The sequence below is a fragment of the Platichthys flesus genome, chromosome 15 (assembly GCF_949316205.1).
Source record: "Platichthys flesus chromosome 15, fPlaFle2.1, whole genome shotgun sequence".
Taxonomy (NCBI): Eukaryota; Metazoa; Chordata; class Actinopteri; order Pleuronectiformes; family Pleuronectidae; genus Platichthys; species Platichthys flesus.
Window position 1 is genome coordinate 19,520,543 of NC_084959.1, and position 23,188 is coordinate 19,543,730.

Below are 23,188 nucleotides of genomic sequence, written 5' to 3' on the forward strand. Positions count from 1 at the left end.
GGTCTCTCTAACTGAATTTCCTCTTCATCTCACACAGCCTTTCCCGTAATTATGTAAATCTGTTGACTGAACTTGGCGGCATCACGATACTCAGGAAAGTTTAACAACAAGTAATGCGACGGAAGAATCTGGTTTGAATTATGGCTGCTTCAGAATCAGACCCGGGCGCAGCGAGTGCACCACACCTGTATTACATTACCACAGTGTGGAAGAGACAGAAAGGAGGGAAGAGGAGGGGAAAGGAAAAGGAAAAGGTTGGCTGAGTTAAAGGATGTTAAATGAACTGGAAGAACTTTGGGTGTGCAATATTAAAAACTGTTTTATTACACGCTTTTTGAAATGGCAACAGAGTCAGGAAGTACAAAGTATATTACATTTCACCTGTTGAGAAATTTTTAGACGTAAAGTATGAACTATGCACTCAGGAAATGACCATGTACAATGGAGTGTTGGGTTTGCTTTGATGATAAGGTCGCTGCTAAAGTCAATAACTTAGTAGAAGACCTTAATCTTGAACATACTTGTCCACCACATTCTATCTCATCTTCTTGAGGTGTGTAAATGTTTATGAAAGTGAAAGGCTTTAGGCCTTTTATTGTGATAACTGTATAAGAAAATTAAGATTATTCCACTTCTTTAAGATTATAACTCACAATGGAGAGTTTCAAGAATCAAAAAGGTATTGTTTATCTTTTTTTCTTATCAAATATGGGCCCTACCTTACCCACAATGTGACTTGACCACCAACAGTCTTCAGAGATGCATGTGTTGTTTGCTAGCTGAATAATGTACAGAGTTCTGTTTAGTTTAGTGCATTACCTTTTTACATCCATATTAATACTTATTGTAAGTCGCTTTGGATAAAAGCATCAGCTAAATGAAATGTAATACGTTTTAGGCTGAATACAGCCTTTTAAAACTAAAACGATCTCTTTCCACACAAGTATTTCTGCTAAATACAAGTTAAATCCCCCTCCATACCATCATGCCTGAAAAATTATATTTAATGACCACTGGATTACACTAGACATATTTGTCCTGGTGCTTGCAGGAAGCATTTGGTTAGAGCGGCCACTGAAAGTAACACAGGGATCTAAGCCAAGTGTTGCTAGGGCTAATGTCATAGTAGATTCCAAACATCTCAGTTTCTGCCCTTCCAGACTAAAATGCACGTTTTCAAAACAAAGCTGTCATGCTAACGCTACCGCGCTGGCAATCTTTTTTTTAAAAGGATGTTTTGAAAAGAATTACCATAATATATTAAATTAAGATATTACAATCATTATAATAATTATTAAAACCTTATTAATGTAGAATATACTACATTTGTGGGTCTCTCTCCAAGTTGCCGGTGATCACAAGGCATTCTGGGTACCCCTAGGTTTGTCAAGGTAACTTTCTCCCAACAGGTATTGGGAAAGCCTACCCTTAAAGGGGAACGCGCAAAACAAAGGGGAAGGGCTAAGAGGTGAAACGGGAAAGGGCCTAAGTCCCTCAAACTCTAACTAGGAACAAAAATCTAATGACATCTTTCAACAAGACATTGAATTGTTGCTCTAAAAATCTTGCTCACATTCTTGTGTTTGTGAATATTAAACATAATGTGTGGTAGATCAGTTACAGACCACTGTAAGCACCAGACCTGTAGATGAGAAAGGCTGACATAAGTCATGAATTATTAACCCATGACTTTCACTTGACACACAAACAGTCCTGTTTCATGTCTTGAAATAGCTGTTTGCTGTACTTCACTTGTGTTAAAGGGCCAGTATACAACTCTGAGGTGGATGTCGGTTGGTTTAATACCTTTAGAATCCCCCTTCCCCCAAATCCTTACTTTTGTTGGATTTAACCAGACAGAGATTGACCAGATGTATGGATGTGAGAAAAGAACTTTGGATCACTCTTATCTCTCCAACGTTTTTTTCTTTTCTTCTTTCAATGTTAGTGCAACTACGACACAGCCCTTTTGAACTCTGACATGGCTGAACAACACCTCATACAGGCCACTTCTTTTCTAGTGTAACCCTGCCCTTAGTCAAACTGTTGCTCATACACCTCATTGTTAACACTGTGATCTGCTCGGAACAAGAATCGATTGTGATTGCTGTTGTTTGTCTGAAAATCCAAAAATATTCTTACGGGTAGAAATTAAATCCGTCAAAACAAACTCTGCCAGCTGGTTGTATTATCATGATGGTTGACTTAATTAGCATGAATGTAAAATTTGTTAAATACTGATATCAGTTTTCCTTGTTGACCACTTATGTTGACTCATTTTATGCTATTAACAAGAGATCATTATAAACTTTTTAACATTTAGTATCGAATTCAAATCTGGTATTTGACTTTGGTATAGTTTGACTTTTGCCCAATGAGTACAAATAAGAAGTTTCTGGCAGTGGATATTTGTATCACAGTGCACTCTACAGCATCATTTTTCTTTGTTGAGTTTCTCTGAGCACTTACATGTAGCTGCTTTTTGTGAGTTATACTTCCTTGGAAACTTATTTTTATGAAAATAAACTCTAGTCACAGAAGAAGTAAGAATGTGATCCTGAGTTGGTCCTTCTTCTCTCTTATTGTTTGCCCTTAGGAAAATTTAAAGCCAGCCAATGTGTATGAGAAAATGATTCTTTAACCATTATTGCACTCCCTTACCAATCAAAATAAACTGTCATTATTCCAGGTTGCCCATTCAAAGTTAAATTTCGACTTTAAATTTGCAATAAACTTGTAGAAATCCCTGGACGTGTCAAGAATGGGATAGCAGGGATTCTTCACACTGAATATGTGGGAAGATATTTCTGTGATGTTTATGAATCCTGACTCCTAGTTTGGCTTGAGGACTGGTTGATGACCGTGGCATGTATTCAAGGCCTACACTTCTGCCTTTTAGCACGGCAGAAGTGAACTTCTGCCGTGCATGAATCATATCAATCCAGCCAGATTCAAACAACCCTTGAGCCATGCTCTGTATATTTTTTGAGACACATGAAAGGCAGCAACGATTAATCAAGCTGGATTTCATATTCCACGCTCTAGCGCATGATTGTTGAGGTTTTAAACAGCATGTGAGGGTTTACCTACCATTGTCCAAAACAAAGCTGCAAACGTGAAATCAGAAAGCTAAGGATAACTGTAAATACACATAAAATATAAACAGCAAAAATGCTAACATTGTGTATATTATCCTCATGTTTTCATCCCCATCTGAAGCTATTTTGATCACATCATGCCCAACATTCCAGCGTAATTTATTTAGTGGAAGAGTGAAGGCTGTACAGAGTGAGTTTCATTATGTGCATGGGATAAGCCAGATGGGCAGAATCATAGAAGCGCCACACTGCAGCAAACATAATCAACCATTTCAAATCCACCAGCGAGCTAGAAACAGCCAGCGTCCAGGGGGAATATGTCTGATATACATCAAAAAAAGTTGTAAAAAAAATCCTAAGAAGTCAAAATACACTGAAGAATAACATGAAAGTACATTAGATCATATTTTTATGGTGTGAACATATTTAACTGTTTCATTTTACCCCATGTGAGAAGGCAAGTGTTTCAATATTGATCCAAGTTCTCATCCTTCATGTTTATCATAATTCGTAAGCAATTTGTATTTAATTTTATTCTGTGCCATTGTTCAAAGCCACAATGCCTGCAAGAGGGAAAGCAACTTTCATGTGATATGTAACAGAGCAATGACCCTGGTAACTGCAAGGTGAGAAGTCAAAAATATTTAAGTTTTTCCTTCCCCACATTCAAATTGACGGTCAGTTATAATTTTGTTATATTGTATTGTAAATATATTGTATAACACTGAGACATATGAGGTCTGGCTTTAGAGCTTGTACAGAAAAGACAAAGCGAGTGTTGTAATTGTACTGGGCAAGTCAAACTGTTTATCGTAAAATCAAAACAATAGATCTAACAGGAATCTCTGAGTATGTAAATACAGTTTCCTAACGCTTTGCACCATGTCAGCCTACTGAGGTGAATGAGGTGAGGTGAATGTTTACTTCCCCTAAGCCGGACTCAGCCTTCCAATTGCTGCCAACAAGAGATCTGTTGGCAATCCCAAAAAAGATGTTGTTTAAAACATCCTGATCTGTATGTGTGGCTCACAGAGCTGGAAACACAAACAAAAAATAATAGATCGACATGCCACTGTGTGAGCTGCCCGTTCGGGAAACTGAGTGTCGTATTGAGAGGATTAAAACTGGAATACACAGATTTAATGACATCTGTAGTGAGCGGAGGAGAACTTCACCTGCTGCCATTAGGAAGTTAGCATCCTCATTCAAGTGTGAAGGAATCATCTGCAGGCAATGTACTGCCGAGAGTTGAGAGCTTAATCATGAACAAAACACCTTGTGTGGGCCATGTGGTTTACATGCTCCAGTCAAACAACCCCCGAGGACACTATAGATGCCCCGAAGCTGCTCTCACAAGCCAAGGAGCAATTGGTTATTGGCCATTTTATTGCTTGTTTTTCTCAAAATTACATCTAATAAAACCTTTTAATGAATGGCTTACACAGATACATGAATATCACAAGAAGAAAGTACAGCACATTTAGCTGCTTTCATACATGCAGTGAACTCCGGATGATCTCCTTATATTATCTGGTGAGCATTATGTGAGAACGCAAATGTGAGAGACTCTGGTCTTTTCTTCAGAATTTCTCCTGCCAACCCCCTAGAAAAAACTACAGAGAATGTCCGAATGAGCTGATGTGAGAACATGCATGTCTGAACAGCATGAATCACCAAATGCAAGTGAGAACGAGTGAGCGGGTTGATGACGTTTCTAACACGTGACAGATGCAAAACAAATAAACAAACAATAAAACAAATATCTCGGGGGGGAAAAAGTGGTGCCATCCATACAAATGCCAGCAATGATGAAGAGAGAGCTTTTGGTGATAAAGGCCGACGCCAGAGTTGATATGCAATAAACAAAAAACGTGATGTCAACAGCAGCATTCAGTCATTACACCCTGCCTCTAACCTGAATGCTTCAGTGATTTATTTTTCCTTCTTCGTCTCAGCGGAGAAATCCCTACTTAGTTGTTCATGCGTGAAAGGCAAACTCCATAAAATGTCCAGACCCAACTCTGCAGACATTCTCTGGAGTTCATGCCTGAAAACAGCTTTAGACGATTTACCCAGTTTTCTCTATTTCATTGGACAAAATGGAAAAAAAAATCAGATTTCGCGAGTAAGTAAGTGACACTTTTCTTTTACCACAGTAACTGTTTGAAAAAGAAGTGACCACTTGTTTGGCATACAGGTCACTGAAGCACTGTTAGCTTTGGCTTAATAATTAACAGGACAGAATGTGAACTTTCTTGTATTTCCTGGCAGGCTAAGTAGAAATAAAGGTTGAGGTGACAGGAAGTGTTTCATTAGACCGTAACAAATTAGTCCACACATGTTTCTAATTTGTTGAAGGATCTCTTGCAGTGCCACAGTATCGTTCAGCGCTTATAATATTTGTTTTTCATCTTGTGTTATTCTTTTTACGCACAGGTCTGCTCTTCATGAATTTTTCATGTTAACCAGAGGAGACAACGCCCTGAAATGTTTTCAGGGGCAGGTTATCTCCCAACGCGCTACTTCTCTCTATATACGACTTCTATGTATGGAGACTAATGTGTGTGTTCACCTCACAGTCTCTGCTGAAGTATCCAGTCCACAGATTGACCAGAGGGTTAGTGGATGGAAGAACACCTGGTTAGCTGTCATAGGACCTAAGGAGCTCATTGATTATCTTCCCTGGGGAGCATGTAAAACCCATGTACTATGTAAAATAAATTCTATTTTTACCCCAGTGGACAAAAGCATGCTAAATATTAATCACAGTAATTGGTCATGATGCCATTGGATTTGGCTTTTAACCTCTTGACACATGAAATATAACTCTCTTGATGAAACTACCCTCCATCCCAGATTTCCTCTCCATCTCCCCTGACGATGGAAAACCTCTTGTCAATTGATGCTAATAATGTGCACCAGTTGAACCGTAGTGATGTCTGCTCTGACTTCTCCGGTGACCTCATGGAAGATGTGGAGGGGGGAAGGTGTGCTTTGTAACCTTGGTCGCCCTCCCACACCACATCATCAGCAATCACCTTCAAAATTCTCTGCAGCCCGCCCACAATCGAGGTCTGATCTGAAGGTGATTGGTACTGACAAATTCAAGGAAATGGTAATATGCGGCATAAGCCGGGCTGTTTGTTTAGCCGCTGTACAGAGCCCAGGGCAAACAGGCCGGTTTTGCCAAAAAATTGGGTGGAATGTACCGTAAACCGTCTGCTTCCCGCCAACGTTTGAGAGTGTGTCTGTGTGGTCGTGGCTCCAGTGGATTGGCAGGCCGGGGCTGTATACACTGCTGCATTCCTAGGGTTGTTAATATTACTTTATAATGGATAAGGATGAGTCCCCAAAATCCCCAGATGTGCTCAGTTGTGCTTCTCCACATAACTCTCACACACACTCATACCAAATGCTTTGGTCATGCCAACAGGTTGCACATGCTGCAGAGTCTCCAATGAGTTTGTTGGAAAAAATAAAGTTTAAACGGGGAAGGGAGTGTCCAGACACAAAGGTGTCAACAGTGACAAGCAGACCTGGCCGGATCTGTTTCAATATGTCATCGTGTGAATGAGCCCCAGTGGGTGCCCCCTTCCGCCCCCTACGCACATAGGTCCTCTCACCTTTCAGACGTTCTCAATGGGCCCTGAGAATTTCTCACCACGATCTGGTTAGCCCCATGACAAAGAACCCCCGTGGCCAGCGTGAAAAGCCCATACACATGCACACACATGCACGCAAATAACTCCACCAGCATTCATCAGAGGGATGTATGAAAGGGAAACTGGAAATGACAAGCTGTCTCAAGTGGATTGATTCGGAGCAATTTGTCTGATCTGGTCTGGAGTTGTTGACATAGAAACACTCGGGAGATTGGTGAACTTGTACAGGAATTGTCCAAGACACTCATTTCATGGGCTTTCGGACTTGGAAAATTGTGCATAAACTTTCTTTCCTGTTGTTTGCTGTAGAGATCAATCTGTCATGCTTTTTTACCCTGTGTCAGTTACAACACATTGCTTCACATCAGTTACAGCACACTCCCAGGAACAGTTTAGGTTTACAGACCAGAATCTAAACCTTCCCTCTCAGCTGTTTGTTTCCATACTACAGTCAGAGCTTTCGTGGTGCGACAATGCTATTAAGCTGCCTCATTCGTTTCCAAGATTTCCAAAATTCTCTGTTTTCTTCTCCTCCATATTACACAGTCTACACTAATGTTTAACTGCAAATCTCTGGCGAAGCAGAGAAGATGAGAGGGGGGCTGATGTTTGCGTACTTGACGGCCAGCGTCCAGGATATTTGCCTTCCCAGGACTAAGTTCATAAGGAACACACACACACATACAGTGCAATCTGAGGAGAAACCTAATGCAGTTTCCACCAGGGAGGGCCACAGCGGTTTATGAATATTGATAGAGTCTGGCTAGCTGAGCGCTGGGTCAGCTGTAGGGTTGCAGTATTCTGTCTTCCAACCTGTCTGAATGTGTAAAACACACCTCATTACACAGACAGTGTGAAGCAGCTGCTGCCTGGTGCTGGTGGCTCTGCTACACTGCCAACCAGACACTTAGCTCAAGTGTCGCTGTTGCCCACTGGCAGACATTTGACAAAAGAACATGCATCCAGTGCCCCCTGGGTTGGATTTATCGGAGGCACACATCATGAAAATGGACATGCACATTCCTAACAGAAACATAGAGAACCCTTCTCTGATATTGTCAGAACTGTCGTTTCTTTAGCTCGCCTGACAGACACGGACCATTTGAGACCACATCACACTCGACACACTGGAGCACTGATGCAGACATGTGGACACATTGGTATATGTCCTACACATACCGTATCGTCATACTAAACAGTTTAACATGAATCTGGCAGACGTTCAGAGCGGGATTTAGCCATGTTATGTTGAGTAGATATTTGACACACATGCACATGTGGCCTGTGTGTACTCTGTCAGCATGACCTTTCTTGTTAAAGCTTTTACGCCACTCCTCTAGCCATTAATCAATCTTTACAAGAGCCACTATGTACTCAGTAGTGCCCTGACTGATTATTACATTATTTGCCACAATTAAACTGGTATGGATGTGGTAGTAGGGCGGCAGATACTCTGATAGCATGTCTTTTTATAAACCGTGAAACCAAACTGAAATAAAAATCTGACTAATTACAAAGAAATGTGACCTATGTCCTTCCAGGATAAAACATTTATTTCTATGTAAATTGTAGAAATTATAATGCCACTCACTCATCCATTATGGGGTTACGTGTGTGTGTGTGTGTGTGTGTGTGTGTGTGTGTGTGTGTGTGTGTGTGTGTGTGTGTGTGTGTGTGTGTGTGTGTGTGTGTGTGTGTGTGTGTGTGTGTGTGTGTGTGTGTGTGTGTGTGTGTGTGTGTGTGTGTGTGTAAAAAGTTGAAGGACTGTCGTGGCACCCAAGTGGAAACAAAACAGATGTCCGCTGGTGCAGGCAGCATGCATGACAGAGGGGCCTTGGAAATGTACACTGGACGTGCGGCATGATGCTCCTCTGCTGTTCAGTGATATAGCTTAAATAAACGCTCCAGGACAAGAGCTGGCTTGCTGTGACATTGCTCAACTGTTGGATGAGATATTCCTGGCACCTGAGCTCAGGGTCCAAGGTGGACTTGCTGTATTTAAAAAAAAAAAAACTGGATTTCATCCAGTCCTCATGAAATAAAACCCTGTGGTACAAGCGAGGAAAAACTGAAGGCCAAAATTAGATGTAGGTCTAGTGAAGACAGGGGGAGAAAATCATGGGAGATAACAGTGGCGTTTCTAATGTGCTCTCTTTGCCCCATTTCGTCCATGTGCTCTAACAGCGAGTTAGGTTTTACTTGCCACCCACATCTCATCCCCTGTCTTTCCACACACCTTATATATTAACGCACAAGCCTGATATCAGGGAGAGATGCCCATTTTGTGTCCAGATGAATAATAGTCTAATGGGGAGAGTAGAAATGAGTCATGCCGAAAGTATGTAGACTTCAGAGCTCTCCTGTAGGTATATTTCTGTCTTCTCTAAGCTACATCCAAACATGGAGAATGTGAACACGTGTCTCAGTGATATGCGGTGGCCACCACACAATATGCGCTGGTCAGTCCTATGTTGTAGGTTGTTTGATGTTAATGAGGCACTATGTGTTCCCTTTTCTTGCAGCTGAGATATCAACATGGCTTGACCACCCCGGACCTGCAGCAGACACTACCCAACCTGAAGAACTTCCTGGAACATGGCCTGCTGGTGCGATGGTAAGAATCAGAGAAACCTTACACCTATGATTTCATCACAAGTCATGGAAGCCTGAGAGATGTTCTATAAAAACCATGTGTCTGTATTTGCAGCACATGGTAGGATTTATGTTATATTGTAGAATATTATACTGCAATATCTCTCAGATTGTTTGCATAGATTATTATCAAAAGTGTTTTTTTTAATAAGACCTGTTGATTTTGGGCGGTTGTCTGGAGGCCGGGCTTAGCTAAGAAGCTAGAGCGGCTGGTACACTACGTAAAACGTCACAGGTCCAATCCCAGTCTCCCTTATACTGTATGCTGAAGCGTCCTGGGGCAAAATGTTGAATACTTAATTGCCCCTGATGGGTAGGCCAGCATTGTGTAAGTGATATGCTAGAGAAATTGCTGGACATTGATCCATTGTATGAATGTGTGTGAATGGGTGAATGGCAAAGCTTTACTATAAAGCACTTTGAGTGGTTTTGAACTAGAAAAGCTCTATAGAAGTACAGACCATTTACCAGTTGTTTTGATAACACCTCTGCGCATCGTCAGTACCTCGACATTTAAAGTAAAAGCAGCCACTTTGTCGTGGTGAGGTGGAATGCTCAGATCCCTGCCTCGTTCCTTCTACAGTCTTATGGCGTATAAGTTACCCTTCACTAAATCCGCGGAGTGGGTCTGTATCAGGTCTCAGCTCAACTGTCTTATAAAAGAGAGAGCTCTCTTTGATCTCCACTCCTCTCCCAAGGTCAGCAAAGGGGAAATTTTCTATTACACACATTAATTGAATAATCTTTTGTTTTGAAAGGAGAGAAGCCTTGAAAAGTCTGAGCTCTCAAATCAGGCTTCCATAGACCCTTCCTCCTTAATGGGATGTGGAAGGGCCCAAAGATAGATGAGATGAAAGCATGGGCCTGCTAACCCTTAAGCAATGTGGCTGTGTATACGTGTGTACATGTGCATGGACGTTTTTTAAGAAGTGGAGGTGGAAGTGTAACTGCTCCACACAGGCTTGCCACAGCTACACTCCTGTGTGACAATGAGACCACAGGGACTGGAACAAAAACTGTGCTGTGCCGACTCACAGGTCAAAACACTGCCTGTCTCACCAGACTGGAACTTTAATACAGAGACTTAGTGATAAATCAGTGGTGACCAGAGAGAATAAACAAACATAGGATATTTTTAAGCGTCTTCGGGAACTTCAAGTTGACAGTAGCTGTTTCCTTGCTAAGCTAAGCTAGTTTGCTGCTTCATCCACTCACAAGAGCAAGACATGCTATTCCTTAAGCACAGTGTATAATGGTGCAATAAAGGATAGTAGTATTTATCTGATTCTGAAGAAAGAAAAAACTGCGTTTCTCACTAATTTCTTTTTTGACTGTGATGGCCTGTCAGTTTCATAAGGAACCCAACAAAACTTCTACACTTCTCATAATAACTTAAGAGATTTTCAACTTGGTGTTATTGCTCCGTTGCTGCATTGTATAGCTTGTTGCAGCATGATTTGTAGCGCTATTAGTCACATACTCACAAGTGCAATCGTGTTTTCATCCAAAAAGGTTGTTACAGTCCACGCAGACCATTATACCTCATAGTTTCAGCTGCAGTTGTGCACGTACCTGCAAGTGGCATGCAATGCAGCTCTCTGTCACTCTTCAGTTTTTGTGCCTGCCACTCGGTGAATGATGAATGTTACCACTATAGGTGGAATAAATTCGTTACAAAACTGATGTTTAAGTGTGTATCAAAGAGTTTGATATTTTCAGCAGAGTCATACTTTTTAAACTTGCCCCTTAACTCATTATATTTCATTCCAACTTAAAGTCTCCAGTGAGGAAGAGGAGGTTACTGTTACACAATGTCCTGTAATTTGAAGGATACGCACAGATTTCGTTCTCTGATACTGTTATACCATATCCTCGCACATCAGTTCCAGGCTTCTTTCCCAGTTTGAAAAAGCCTAAATTCAGATACAATTTCCAGCAGTGAGACACAGCTTATGAAATATTCTGCATGGCAGCTGCAGGTAATTACCTACGTAGACTGTGTAAGAGGAGCTAATCAACTTCCTCCATCCCTGCCTGCCACCTCTCTCTTTCTTTCACCCATCCAAACACCGATGATGTGATGAGGGATATTGCTGAGGGAACTGTTTCCAGAGCAGTTTGGAAACGGTTCCTTCCCTCATATAGGATTAATTCACCATAGATCAATTATGCAGGGAGAGTTTTTTCCAAGTGCCAAGTCCGCAGCATGGGACCAGTGAAGAATAATTTTATATAGAACGGGTGGAAAAACTGAGGAACTGCAGAGCAAGTGTGTAACGATACAAATATATGGCCATTTTGTTCAGTGGGCATTTGATGCTCATCTGTCAAACTACTGATATCTCTTCAACATTTCCAAACAATTTTGACGCAGAAACACATCATAACATGTCTTAATATATTCAGTCAAGTTCTGCTGAAAAATGGGCAGAATGTTTTTTGTATTTTTTTTAACTTGCTCAAGGATGAGAAACCGCGAAAAAATTGTGAATTACCGAGAAGAAGACAGAGACAGTCCCAGAAACCAATTCTTTTTAAACTGCAGTCCTCTGAGATCAAAGCTAATGCTTTCAGCATGCACCCATTTGCCGCTCCACATCCGCTGAGGGCCTGGCAGAGGTTCACAGGCCCCTAATCCCACTGCAGTGCCTGGAAGCATGGCTACGTTCACGGGGGGGGGGGGGGGGGGCAAGGTGTGGCAGGGCGCCGGGCCAGGCAGATTCAACACAGCAGCTGGTGGATGTGAACCATGCCAAAGTTCCCATATTGCATGAAATGTTGTAGAAACCTCTGTCGTCCCCATGTGTTACATGATGTACACAAAGTGTTGTGACATTTGACAGCTACAGTCCTGTCCATAACAGATAAAAGGACATAATAATAACGCACTTCTGAAAAAATTATCTTTTGCTTAATTATGCGTCTACTCAATTGAGCTTTTGAATGAAAACGGCAAAATTTGGCACACTATGTCTCATCAACTCCAGCATGAATCGGTATACAGCTAAAGTGTCATTTGTTTTGGTGCTAATCTCACGTAATGGCTATAGTGGATTCAATTTACATGCATACTTTAGTTCCCTGTTGGCTTGCAGACAATAGTCAGTCGTAATAAAATGTAAAATTAATAAATAAAATTGCACATCTGATGCAAATATTCATATTTTGGGATATAATAATTGTTTTTATAGTAATTTACATTCGTATTTACGTTATTTTTTTCCAGACAATCAGTTAGTCCTGCCCTGATAAAGCAACATAGCATCTTCTAGAGTGCATTGTATTGTCACAATGATTTTCCCTAAATCACATTAAACAACCTTTTCTTACCTGCCATTGTTTAATTTGGCCTGAAATAATAGCTCCGTAGGACAGTGGTTCTCAACCTTTTTTCAGTGACGTACCCCCTTTGAAGAAAAAATTCTGCCGAGTACCCCCTGACCAGCGCAAGGCATTTTTGGTTGAAAGAAAGATGTAATGTGATTTATTAATCCTTGTAACTAGACACATTCAAATTTAAAACTCCATCAATTTCCATAACATTGCTCATTTGTAGTGGTCTCTCTTGAACTATTTGGAAATAAAAAGATATAAAAATAACTAGACTTTTATTATTATCTCAATATAAATAAAGATTTGTGCACATCAAAATAATTATCAACTTAAAGTGACCTCTTTTGGGATCATTATAAAGATATGCTCTCAAACTGAACTCATGAACTTAATTATAACTAAACACTTCTTCCCAAAAAATTAATCATTAACTTAGTTTTAAATAAGAGATAAGCTCAAAACATATATTTTTTATATTTATCATCTTAAAATATCTTCTTTAAGGATCGAAAAGAATACTGACAGGTAGCTTGTTTCCGCTTGCTTCTGGGAGGCTTTTCGCATCGTGTCTTGAGATGACCTGAATTCAGAAAGTGTCCTCTTAAAAAACTCAGGTGGCTTAGCAACATGACTTTCATGTTTTGTCTGGAGATACCGCTGAAGATGTGGTGGCTTAATGCCACTGTTGGCTAATCTCTCCCCACAGAAAAAAACAGTGTAAAAGTGTAAATAACCCAATCTATGTTAATGTTAATATTGGTGAACTGTCTTTCTGTTATTTTATTGTGAAATATTTGTTCGCTTTAAGGTCATACAATTTCATTTCCGCTTTTGTATTACATGCTTTTATTTTGAAAGGGTACCGGTGGAGACGCAGACTTCTTGGTATGAATCATTAACTTCACAACGGAAACGTTTACGTTTTAGCGCCCCTTCGAAAAGGCACAAGCTCTCACGGTGTTGTTTAGGGAAGGCTCTCTGCTCTGGTTTCACCTACTTTGGCGCTTGTCCCTCTGTGTTTCAGCAGTATTGCTGCTGTACTTCAACTCGATTCCATTGTTGAAGTTTTCAAGGCAGGTGATGACAGGCGATGACAGGTGGCGTGTGCCAGGTTGGGTCAGGGGTACCCCCATTTGAGAATCACTGCCGTAGGAGAATCAGGATACGGAGAGGTGCATGATCTGAAGCATATCAGGGATTGAACAGTGGCAAGGTCTGGCTTACTGAATTCCGGACTCGGCCTGAAATATGCCAGGTTTGACATCAGCAGTGGAAAGGAAGAGAACAGTCTAAACCTTTGGAGAAGTGAGGGCTATTTCTGGCTCAGATTGACGACCTTTCTGCACGTGGTTCGAAAGTATAAGCAAGAGCACCAGTCATTATGATCTATCCTTTGAGAACCATGAATGACAGATTCACAATGGCAGTTTATCAAGAACCACTAGCTGTGACCAATACAGTCTGATGCAAGAGTCCTACGTTAAATCCTCCCTTCATGTTGAGTCATTGGTGAAACTTTTGTAGAAGTCTTGATCCAACTGCATGGTCATTAGAATAGGACATGATCTTTTGCTGGAATCTTGTATTAGACTGCATCATTTTAAACTAGGTGTACCTAACATGTCCCTACTGTAAAGGCATTCTGTCTATTAACAGTGGAGATAATCGGGTGTGGACTGAAGTGGTGGCCGACCCAATGACCCATTGGACTGTGTCAGTCATTACAAGAGGAAGGATATTTCAGAAAGTGAACAGAGTACTATTTATTAAGAATATAAAAAAAAAAATCACAGTGCACCAAGAATGCCAACAACAGACAGGTAGCTCATGTGATGGAAGTATTTAGCATTATTCTGTAATTATACTTAATTAGTTCCAGCTTTTTCAAACAACTTTAGGAAAAGGTTTTACAGCAGTTCTGTGTTCCCAGCGGCCCTTCAATGGCACATATACTCACAGTGGCTATACACATCGTGACTAATTGCTCGCATTAAAGAACATGTCATCGGTAAAAGTAAGAAAATGTTTTTCATGAAAAAATGTTATGACTGCCCAGAGGTTTGCTTGGCTGCGGTACTCACCGACACACCCATCCTAGTCTGTTATTCATACTCTGCAGCACATTTTAGCAGACATAACAGAAGTAATGAAGGCCCACTCAAGACACAGAGTGGAACAAAATATCCTGGTCAACATTCAAAGTTCCTCACAAGACATGAGACTTTGTGTGATGACCATGTGATTTTTTTTTTTCTTCCCGGTATTAGTTATACATTTGATTTAGGCGCAGATGTCCACCTAAAATCAGCTGGAGGCAGGAATGGAAGAAAAATGGTTGATGTTGATTAAAATCAAAGCCGTCTAATCAGTTGTTGCCGTAAGGACATCACTCAGTCAAGCTTGAAAAAAGAAACCTAGTAGTCACTTATTAGCTTGTTATAAATTATGCATTGAAACCTTAAACTTAACTCAGTACCAGCTGTCTCCGGTTTCCAATCCTGTATTGTGTTTCAAAGGGACTGAACTGCATTTTCCACTTACTTAAATGATAATTGACTTCTCATGACATCTGTCTTTGTTCCTCTCCACCAGCTCAGGTTTTAAAATTTTTTGATTGGCTTCCAAAGAGCCCATGATGGTTTCATTTGAATAGTCACAGGTAATTTTTTGAGATTGGGAATCATTCAACTTCCATATTTTCTGTTTCTAGCCCTCTTTGTCTAATAAAGTGTTAAAGAGCACATTGTTCCCGAATGTGCCTTGCTGCACAATTAGCCATGTGTTCATTAGGAGGGACAGGCTGAAGCTATTTGTATTAAATGATGTGTTTTGATGGACATGCACTGCCAAGTTAAGCACAGCCCATCTACTGTTCTGCCCACTTAAGACAAACACTCTCACAGGCTTGAGTCATTACCTATGCCTCTATTTTCTTAACCCTGACCTCAGTTGACAAGCTGACATTTACATCTGTGTTCCTCCAATTAGCTGAATATGCTAGCCATGAGGTGCAGTATTTACAGGTTGTTACCGTGAGCGTTTACATTCTGTAGCTTCAGACCTTGGATGGTTCTCATTTACTGTATCCCGGGCACTTTGAAGTTTGACAAGCTTTTCGTAAAACTAGACAGGCTTCTGCTCTCGGCTCTGCGCTGTCCCGCCTGTGAACCATGTCAGGACCGCTTTGTCATGGTGCCTGTCTGCCGGGGTCAAGGTCAGGGCCCTTTTTTACACGCCGTCATGTGGTTGGTGTCAATCAGAACGCACACTAGTACACAACCAACGCACATGTCCACCAGTGCTCTCCACTCTGGTGTGCAAGTGCCACTGTATTGAGAAGGACTCAAAACAGTTGCAAAGAGTACCAGCGACGGGAGAGAATTATTATGGGTGCACGTCCAACTTAACAGGCAGAGATTTGTTTTTAAGTCCTTAACAAACAGATGTGAATCTCAAGAGAACACAGGGAGGCCCTGCTTCACCTTTGACCCCAACAGTACAGAGCCTTAGCTCCTGAGATAGTGGACTGGTCACATTAAGCAGACTGCTAAGTAGTCCAGTAAATTATACACGGCCTTGGGCTCTCAGAAGAGGTGGTGAGGCCCCCATTTAAGTAAATTTATGGCTCCAGTACCAGGGTGGGCGGAGTGTCCCAGATCCTGAGTCTGTTATCTGTTATGGAGGAGAATGTCTGACATACTTGGGTGGCCGCCTGCTGTGCTCCTCCACTCTTCAGAACATGAGGCGAGTCTCACAGGCTGCACAAATGCTTTGTGAATGTTGTAAGGTGGAGTGATTTAGCTGCAGCTGTCCTTATCCGGTATCAGGGGGAAGGAGCTGGACGCTTTGGGTGGAGGGCTGCTGATGACATCAATGGAGAATCAAGTCCAAACCTGGGTGTCTTACTCATCCCCTAAGGATATTGTGGTCATATCAGCTTTAAAGATTAATGTTAACTCAAATAAATGGAAAACAGCTACAAAAAGTTTTATCTTGAATTTTACGAAGTCGCTACCTGTGTTTAAGTCCTTGCTCATCTAGTGTCCTTCTCTTTCTCCCTTTCAGTGATCGGCACAATGTCTCTAGCTCCATCCCGGTGCCGTCTAAGTCCCAGCCTGGTATGTCTACCGCCTCAGAGATAGGCCACACCAGCTCCCCAGACCGAGGCCTGAGGAAAAGGGCAAGCTCGGAGGCAGATAAGTACAAGCCAACACCTCCACCCAGCTACAACATAGCCATGGAAGGAGAGAAGCCCCTGGGTGGCCTGGCACCGCCCTCCCCCAAACACCTTTCCTCCTCCCTCGATGCTGGCATGGCCTCGCTTAACTTGACCAAGACTACGGAGGCCATCGAGGAGGGAGAGCAGGGGGAGGAGGAGGAGCAAGGTGGCGAAACAGTGGCAGTGCAGGTGGAGAGACGCAAAAGCAGTGATGGAGAGATTGAACTACATAAAGGAGAAGAGACTGAACAACTACCCAGCAGTACAGTGGCGCAGAACTCTTCTCCAGTGCAGGGAACTGGTGAGGAAAGAGTCGCCGCTGATCAGCACACAGGCGCCATGAACGGCTCGTTGGTCCCAGGACAGACGCCCGGCAGCCTGGTCCCAGAGCTGCGCTGCTCTGTGGAGCAAGCTGAGGAAATCATGGGCACAGAGGCCACTGGCTTAGGCCTGGGGTTGGGGGTAGGGATGGGGTTAGGGTTAGTGGACGAGGCCCGCCTGGACGAATACCGCTGCATCCCTGTGGACCACGCAGTAGCTGTGGAGTGTGACGAACAAGTGCTGGGGGAGCTGGATGAGGCCGGCTTCGAGGAGTTCTCCAGGCGCATCTATGCACTAAATGAGAACATGTCCAGCTTCCGCAGACCGCGCAAGAACTCTGATAAGTGAGGCCGAGGACCCAAGGACAAATACGAGGACATGAAATGAGAAGACAGAGTTTGTGGTCCTCTCTCCCAAATCGCAGCATCAAAAATCATAGGAGCTTTTCTGGAAAAACGACCAATTTGCACTTATTATAAACATTTCCATAGTGATCTTTTAAAATGGAATAGTTAAAAATGGAAGTGCTGGAACAGTTAGCTTTACTTTTATTTTTGATGCCAACAATAATATATATTTTAAACACTGGATACAAACAATAATCAGGCATTTTTTTTTATTCACGATATGATTTGGCCTCAATAATAGATATCAACCTGGAGGAATAACTGCAATTATAGTCTGTTCTTCACGCCAGGGACAATTAGTTTATGACTCACATGTTGATTTCAAACCATAATGCTGCAAAAAAAAATTATTTTTTCAAATCATCTTCATCGTCATCTTCGTCATCTTGTCATTTCCAAATAAAGTCCACATCCAGGGAACAGAATCATGACACCAGAGTTTAAATATGTTTGAGTGCAGCAGCGATAAATAAGAGAAGCTACTGCCTGTGTCTTAATTTGTTGTCTGAGTTTTTGGTTTTGAGGTTTTATCAAAGAATCAATAACACTGACTAATGCACAAAATGAGGATGGTTGCAACTTGAGGTTTTATCACAGTGGACCATGTTCTGTCATAGAGCCTGCTGTCCCAGTGCTTACACCTTTGACTGTACAAGCTAACGTTCAGCACGCATGGCAGGGGGCGAGTGCTGGAGCGAGGGCGGGTCTGCTCCACGCTCGCATGCAGCCGCAGTCACAATCCCAGTAAGGTTTCAAGCAATCCCACCAATGACCTTTGGCAGGAATTTGCTTCCACAAAGAGAGGTGTGATCTGGAACCAGTAGCCTGTTCCGAGACCCCCCAACATCTCCTCCTCCTCGTCTTCATCAGCAGCTCAATCCGGTGGTCACGCTCCACACAGGGTCGAGTTTGTCCCTCAGGTTCAGAGATGAGGATCACAAGACTAAGTGGCAGGTTGGAGCTCACAGCACATGGCAGGGACAGGGTGCAATTTTTTTGTCCGCCCCATCTCCTGTTTTCAGTTTGAATGTGCCCCATCGATTTGACCTTTGATATGTTAACTGATTCTCATATTCACTCGACCAGAAATTACATCCTTTGTCTGTATTCAGTTTTTTCTCACTCAGGCTTTATTGTACGTGTTAGTAACAAATGTCTCAATCTCTCTGTCTGTGATTTTGTCCCCTGTCCCCAATGCTGTCTTGCACTGATACTCATATACTGCATTATTTATGTCTCTAAACGGTCGTGTGTGCTTTGATTCAAAGGAAATCAGTGTTGAGTTTTATTTTTCCGGTTCACATGGGACGTCACACTTTATATTTTTACGTGTCACACTGATATCACCGGTTTGTGGCTCCTGATGTGGACAGCTGCTTTGCATCACCTGTCCCAACAAAGATGGACTCCCTGCCCACTTTGTGGGTCAGATCCAGTTCTGTGGCCGCTGACTGTCGAGAGGTATTGTATTTAAAACTAATAGATAAAACCATGTTCGATCATTTCCATAAAATGCTATACAGTTCAATAAGTGACCATGTACTTATACTTTTGTATGGAGCTCTCTTTTTTCTTTTCTTCTTTTTTGGGGGTTATTAAAGACTTGCAGTCCAATGGCATGGATGTATAGCCTCTCTGAGAGTGTGATCTGTCTGTGTTCCTATCCGCGTGGTTGGGTGTTTGAGTTTGAACCGGTGGTAGCAGTGAAATGAAAACTAGTGTGGAGGAATGTCAGCAGCTTTGTGAGGTGACGCTTTGAGCTCAGTGCTGATGTTAGCGTGAAAACAATTTAATGAGCTCTCAGAACTACAAATGATTTACACGTGGGAAATCACAGGCGACCATCTGACAGCTGTTGAGGTATCTCAGTCTTTTAACCAAATGGAGAATCTGAACTGTAAGAAACATGATAAAAGCATAAACAAAGACTACACATGGGGAAAGAACAAGGTTTATTTTAATGGTTTTACAAGAGTAATCAGATTACCCTCTTTTCAGATTTATTTACTTCCTTTGCCAAATCGTCTTTACAGCTGCTTTGTGTGTGAGGTCTTTAATTAGACCATAATAAAAATCCAGAGCAGGTTTTATCAGCAGATGTTATGATGTAAAGGAGGCTTGTCTTGTAAGCTCTTTGTGATGTACAGTAGGTATTAACTCGGACCCGCCCAAACAGGTGTTCTCAACCAATGCAGACCTCTGTTCAGGTTGAGGTTGGGTGGAGGTAAATGTTAAAGAAGAACGTGTGACCACTATCGATCGCTTAGTTAACTGATTATCCATTGGCTTCATAGTGTTAGAATGATCACAATTTTCAAACACTCATAGATAACGCATCTGTTAAGTTTTTTAATGAAGAGTTGTAAAACATAATCTCACAATTTTAACATAGTAATATTTGTGGAAACGCCTGATTCAGATTTGCGAAAAGGAGAGGGAATCAGAAAGAGAAACAACAAGGCCGCATGTAAGACGCTTTAAAACCCAACACAAAGTGGAAAAGCATGGAGCGAGAGAATCTCTGATATTTCAACTTGTTCTCTTTGGTATATTGACAGTTTAAAAAAAATGATTAACGAGTTGGCAAGTAGAAGGAGAGTATATTGTGTTTTGACCTAATTAATCAGCTAAACCATTTAGCACTGCCCCATGTGCCACTGGAACAAAGGGTCTTTTTCACTCATATTATTGACTTTACAGGAGAAGTCCAGCTGTAACTATTAACATTAGCAGTGGCTCTGGTCCATGTAGGTGTCCCGGTCAGCACAACACAGGGGACCTGGCATGACGACAGGGAAAGCAGCCATTCTTTTTTTACTGTTAATTAAATCATCATCAATTACACCTCTGCTTTGTGGAGTCAGAATTCCTATAAAGGTGTAATTGTGCCGCGTCCTGTTCCCGTCAACGCTGTGCTGACAAGAGGTCTAAGCAGGACAAGTTATAGAGAGCACCTGCAGTGTTGGACCAAGGGCCCCTAACTGCATTTCATGATATATGTTTATGAGCTGTTGCAACACTATTTCATCTGAGGGGTTTAAGGATAGGGGGAAGGAATCCAGGGGCACGCTCCTTCCAATCACCTGAAACATTCATCTGGCAGGTACGTCTTCTCCGTCTCCTCCTGCTCCTTTGTGTTTTTCGTTCTGGTTGGAGAACATCCCATTCAGATGGTTTGCGTGTTGCTCAATTTGCCTTTGTCAGATGGAACGCTTTATTCTCTTCTGGTTCTCTATTTCTTTTTATAGATGCCGCACCTTGAACTGCTCATTATTTTGGGGGAAGAAATGTAAAAATATGGAACTGCAGAAGAAGCATGCAGAGTAGCTTTGTTATTAACGTGTCGAGATAAGATAAGATGATTCTTTGTGAGTCCCACAACGGCGTGAACTGCTGTGTTGTAGCAGCAGTAGAGAGGATCGTGGACTAAAGATCGTGACTGTGATCACAAATCAGAGGATCGTGATGGCAGCTGACTGATAACCAGAAAATGACTTAATATACAATATGCCTTATCACATATTCTACTCAATTTCAATTTCAATTGATTGTCATAGCTGCTGCCTTCATCTCTATCAGACATTTTATTATGTATAAACGTCTTAAACATTGACACACCTTTCCAATAGGTTACAAACGGTTTCTGTTAAACTTTCTCAGATTAGGGACTCAATTGCAGACCAATGATGCAAAAAACGTATTTATTTCCAAACATAGGTAAAAAACAAGGATCCAAAAAGGCAAAAACATAAGTGCAAAAACAATGAGTCCTATTCAAAAAAAAGAATTCCAAAAGGGAAAAATCATAGAGGATCAAAAATCAGAGTTTACTACCTTACTAGGTAAAACAGGACTCAAAAATCTGCAGAATCCTTACGTTGCTTCTCACATACAAAGACACAGGTGAACAATCAGGCAAACACTGAGGGTGAAGATAGGGAACAGGTGAGGGAGAAAAAGAGCGGGAAGCAGCAGAGGGCGGAGTCTCCGGACAATAACAGCACACACATGGTCTGACAACACAAACACAACAAGCACATGACAACATACATAAACAGGGGGAAACACATGACATAACAAAACATAAGCAGGAGGCACAAGGGAAAAATGTCTTAGATTGCCCAGGATCTTAACAGTTTCTTCTAATCAGGGTTGTAAATATGAGTTATTTGTCATTGTTTTTTTCATTAGTTTTCCTTCCTCTTGTTGATGGTTAAGACCAGAGGATGTTGCACCTTGTTAATCCCAAATAGAGACATTTTGATAAGCGATTATGGGTTATACAATTTAAATTTGTTTGATTGATTAGATTTTTTTATTTGTGAAATCCCTCTGATCCATATCCTTTGGGACGATGAGGCTTGCATATCTTTGGTAGGGTCTTGATGGGGGTTGAAGGCTGAAAGTTTGGGAACCTCTACAACATGTAACACCCAGTATGTGTCCAGGTCAGGTTGGAACAGGGACGTCCCCGGACCGAGCTGACCCATCTAATTAGTCTGTCCAGTCTCCTCCTGCTGCCCCATTACTATTTAATGTCTCTACAGTCATTTGTAAAGCGGCGGCTGCGGCTTTTGTTTTGGTTCATTTGGTATAATGCCATATTATTAGTCCTTTGCAATAACTTGAGTCAATTCAAATTGACACTGAGCCCCACAGAATGTGGTTGTACAGCTACAGCTACTAGCCTCTCTGCATTCCTTTACTTCATTATGTACTGAAATGAGTCAAATCCAGCTGTTCTGCTGGCTTCACTGTGTCACTCTGTTGTCAGGGCTCCAGTAATGTGTCAATTTGTTCACATGAAGAACCGGAAGACAGTAACTGAGAGCATTTGAAGTATGCTGCGTGCTGCTAATTCACATCTCCCTCTGGTTGTTTCAGGCAGATTATGGTCGATTACCATGAATATGTTTCAGCCCACTGCCCACAGAAATAAAGCTTTGTCTTATAGAAGCACCTGTTGGACATGTCACAGTCTTCACCAATAGGAATTTCAATAATGCAGATGGCTGAATTTTCCTTTCTGTTTCCACATTCACATTAAGTGGTTTCCTGCTCCTCGCTCCCATAAGCTCTGAGTGTCACTCTGCGGACTGTCGCCACTAAGCCCCCGCAGGTGTCTGAAGGCCTCAGCGCTCGGCCCTCTGGGAATGACATGTCCTCCAGACCAATACGGGTTGTAAGTGTCACCACGGCAGGCAGAGCTGCTCGGAGAAGTCCTTGTCAGCCCGTGTTCCCTATGCGCAGGTGCACACTTGGAGGCGGTGATAGTTTGCAGGTTATTATCGTAGTTTAAAGTTTATGAGAGTAAGAACCGAGGCATTGAGAGTGAGAGTGCGCAGGCCTCATTTCCTTCCTCACCAAGCTATCTTCAAATTGTGCAGCTGATTGCTCGGTTTAAAGAGTTCAGTGTATAGTCTGCTGCTCTGTTTATCATCACAGGCACCTCACAAAATACACACCAGCCAGAGCAGCACTGCTGGCTGTCTGAGC

The 23,188-nt window shown here is 41.9% G+C and overlaps 1 protein-coding gene across 2 annotated transcripts in view; it reads left to right on the forward strand.

The window, feature by feature from the left end:
* Positions 1 to 19,331, forward strand: part of uvrag (UV radiation resistance associated gene) — an 88,445-nt gene extending 69,114 nt beyond the window's left edge. For both annotated transcript variants that reach the window (XM_062406196.1, XM_062406197.1), the window contains 2 exons: positions 9,283 to 9,374; positions 16,811 to 19,331. In XM_062406196.1, the coding sequence (XP_062262180.1) occupies positions 9,283 to 9,374; positions 16,811 to 17,633 (915 nt within the window). In that variant the 3' untranslated portion in view covers positions 17,634 to 19,331. The remainder of the gene's footprint in view (positions 1 to 9,282; positions 9,375 to 16,810) is intronic.
* Positions 19,332 to 23,188: the final 3,857 nt, after the last annotated feature.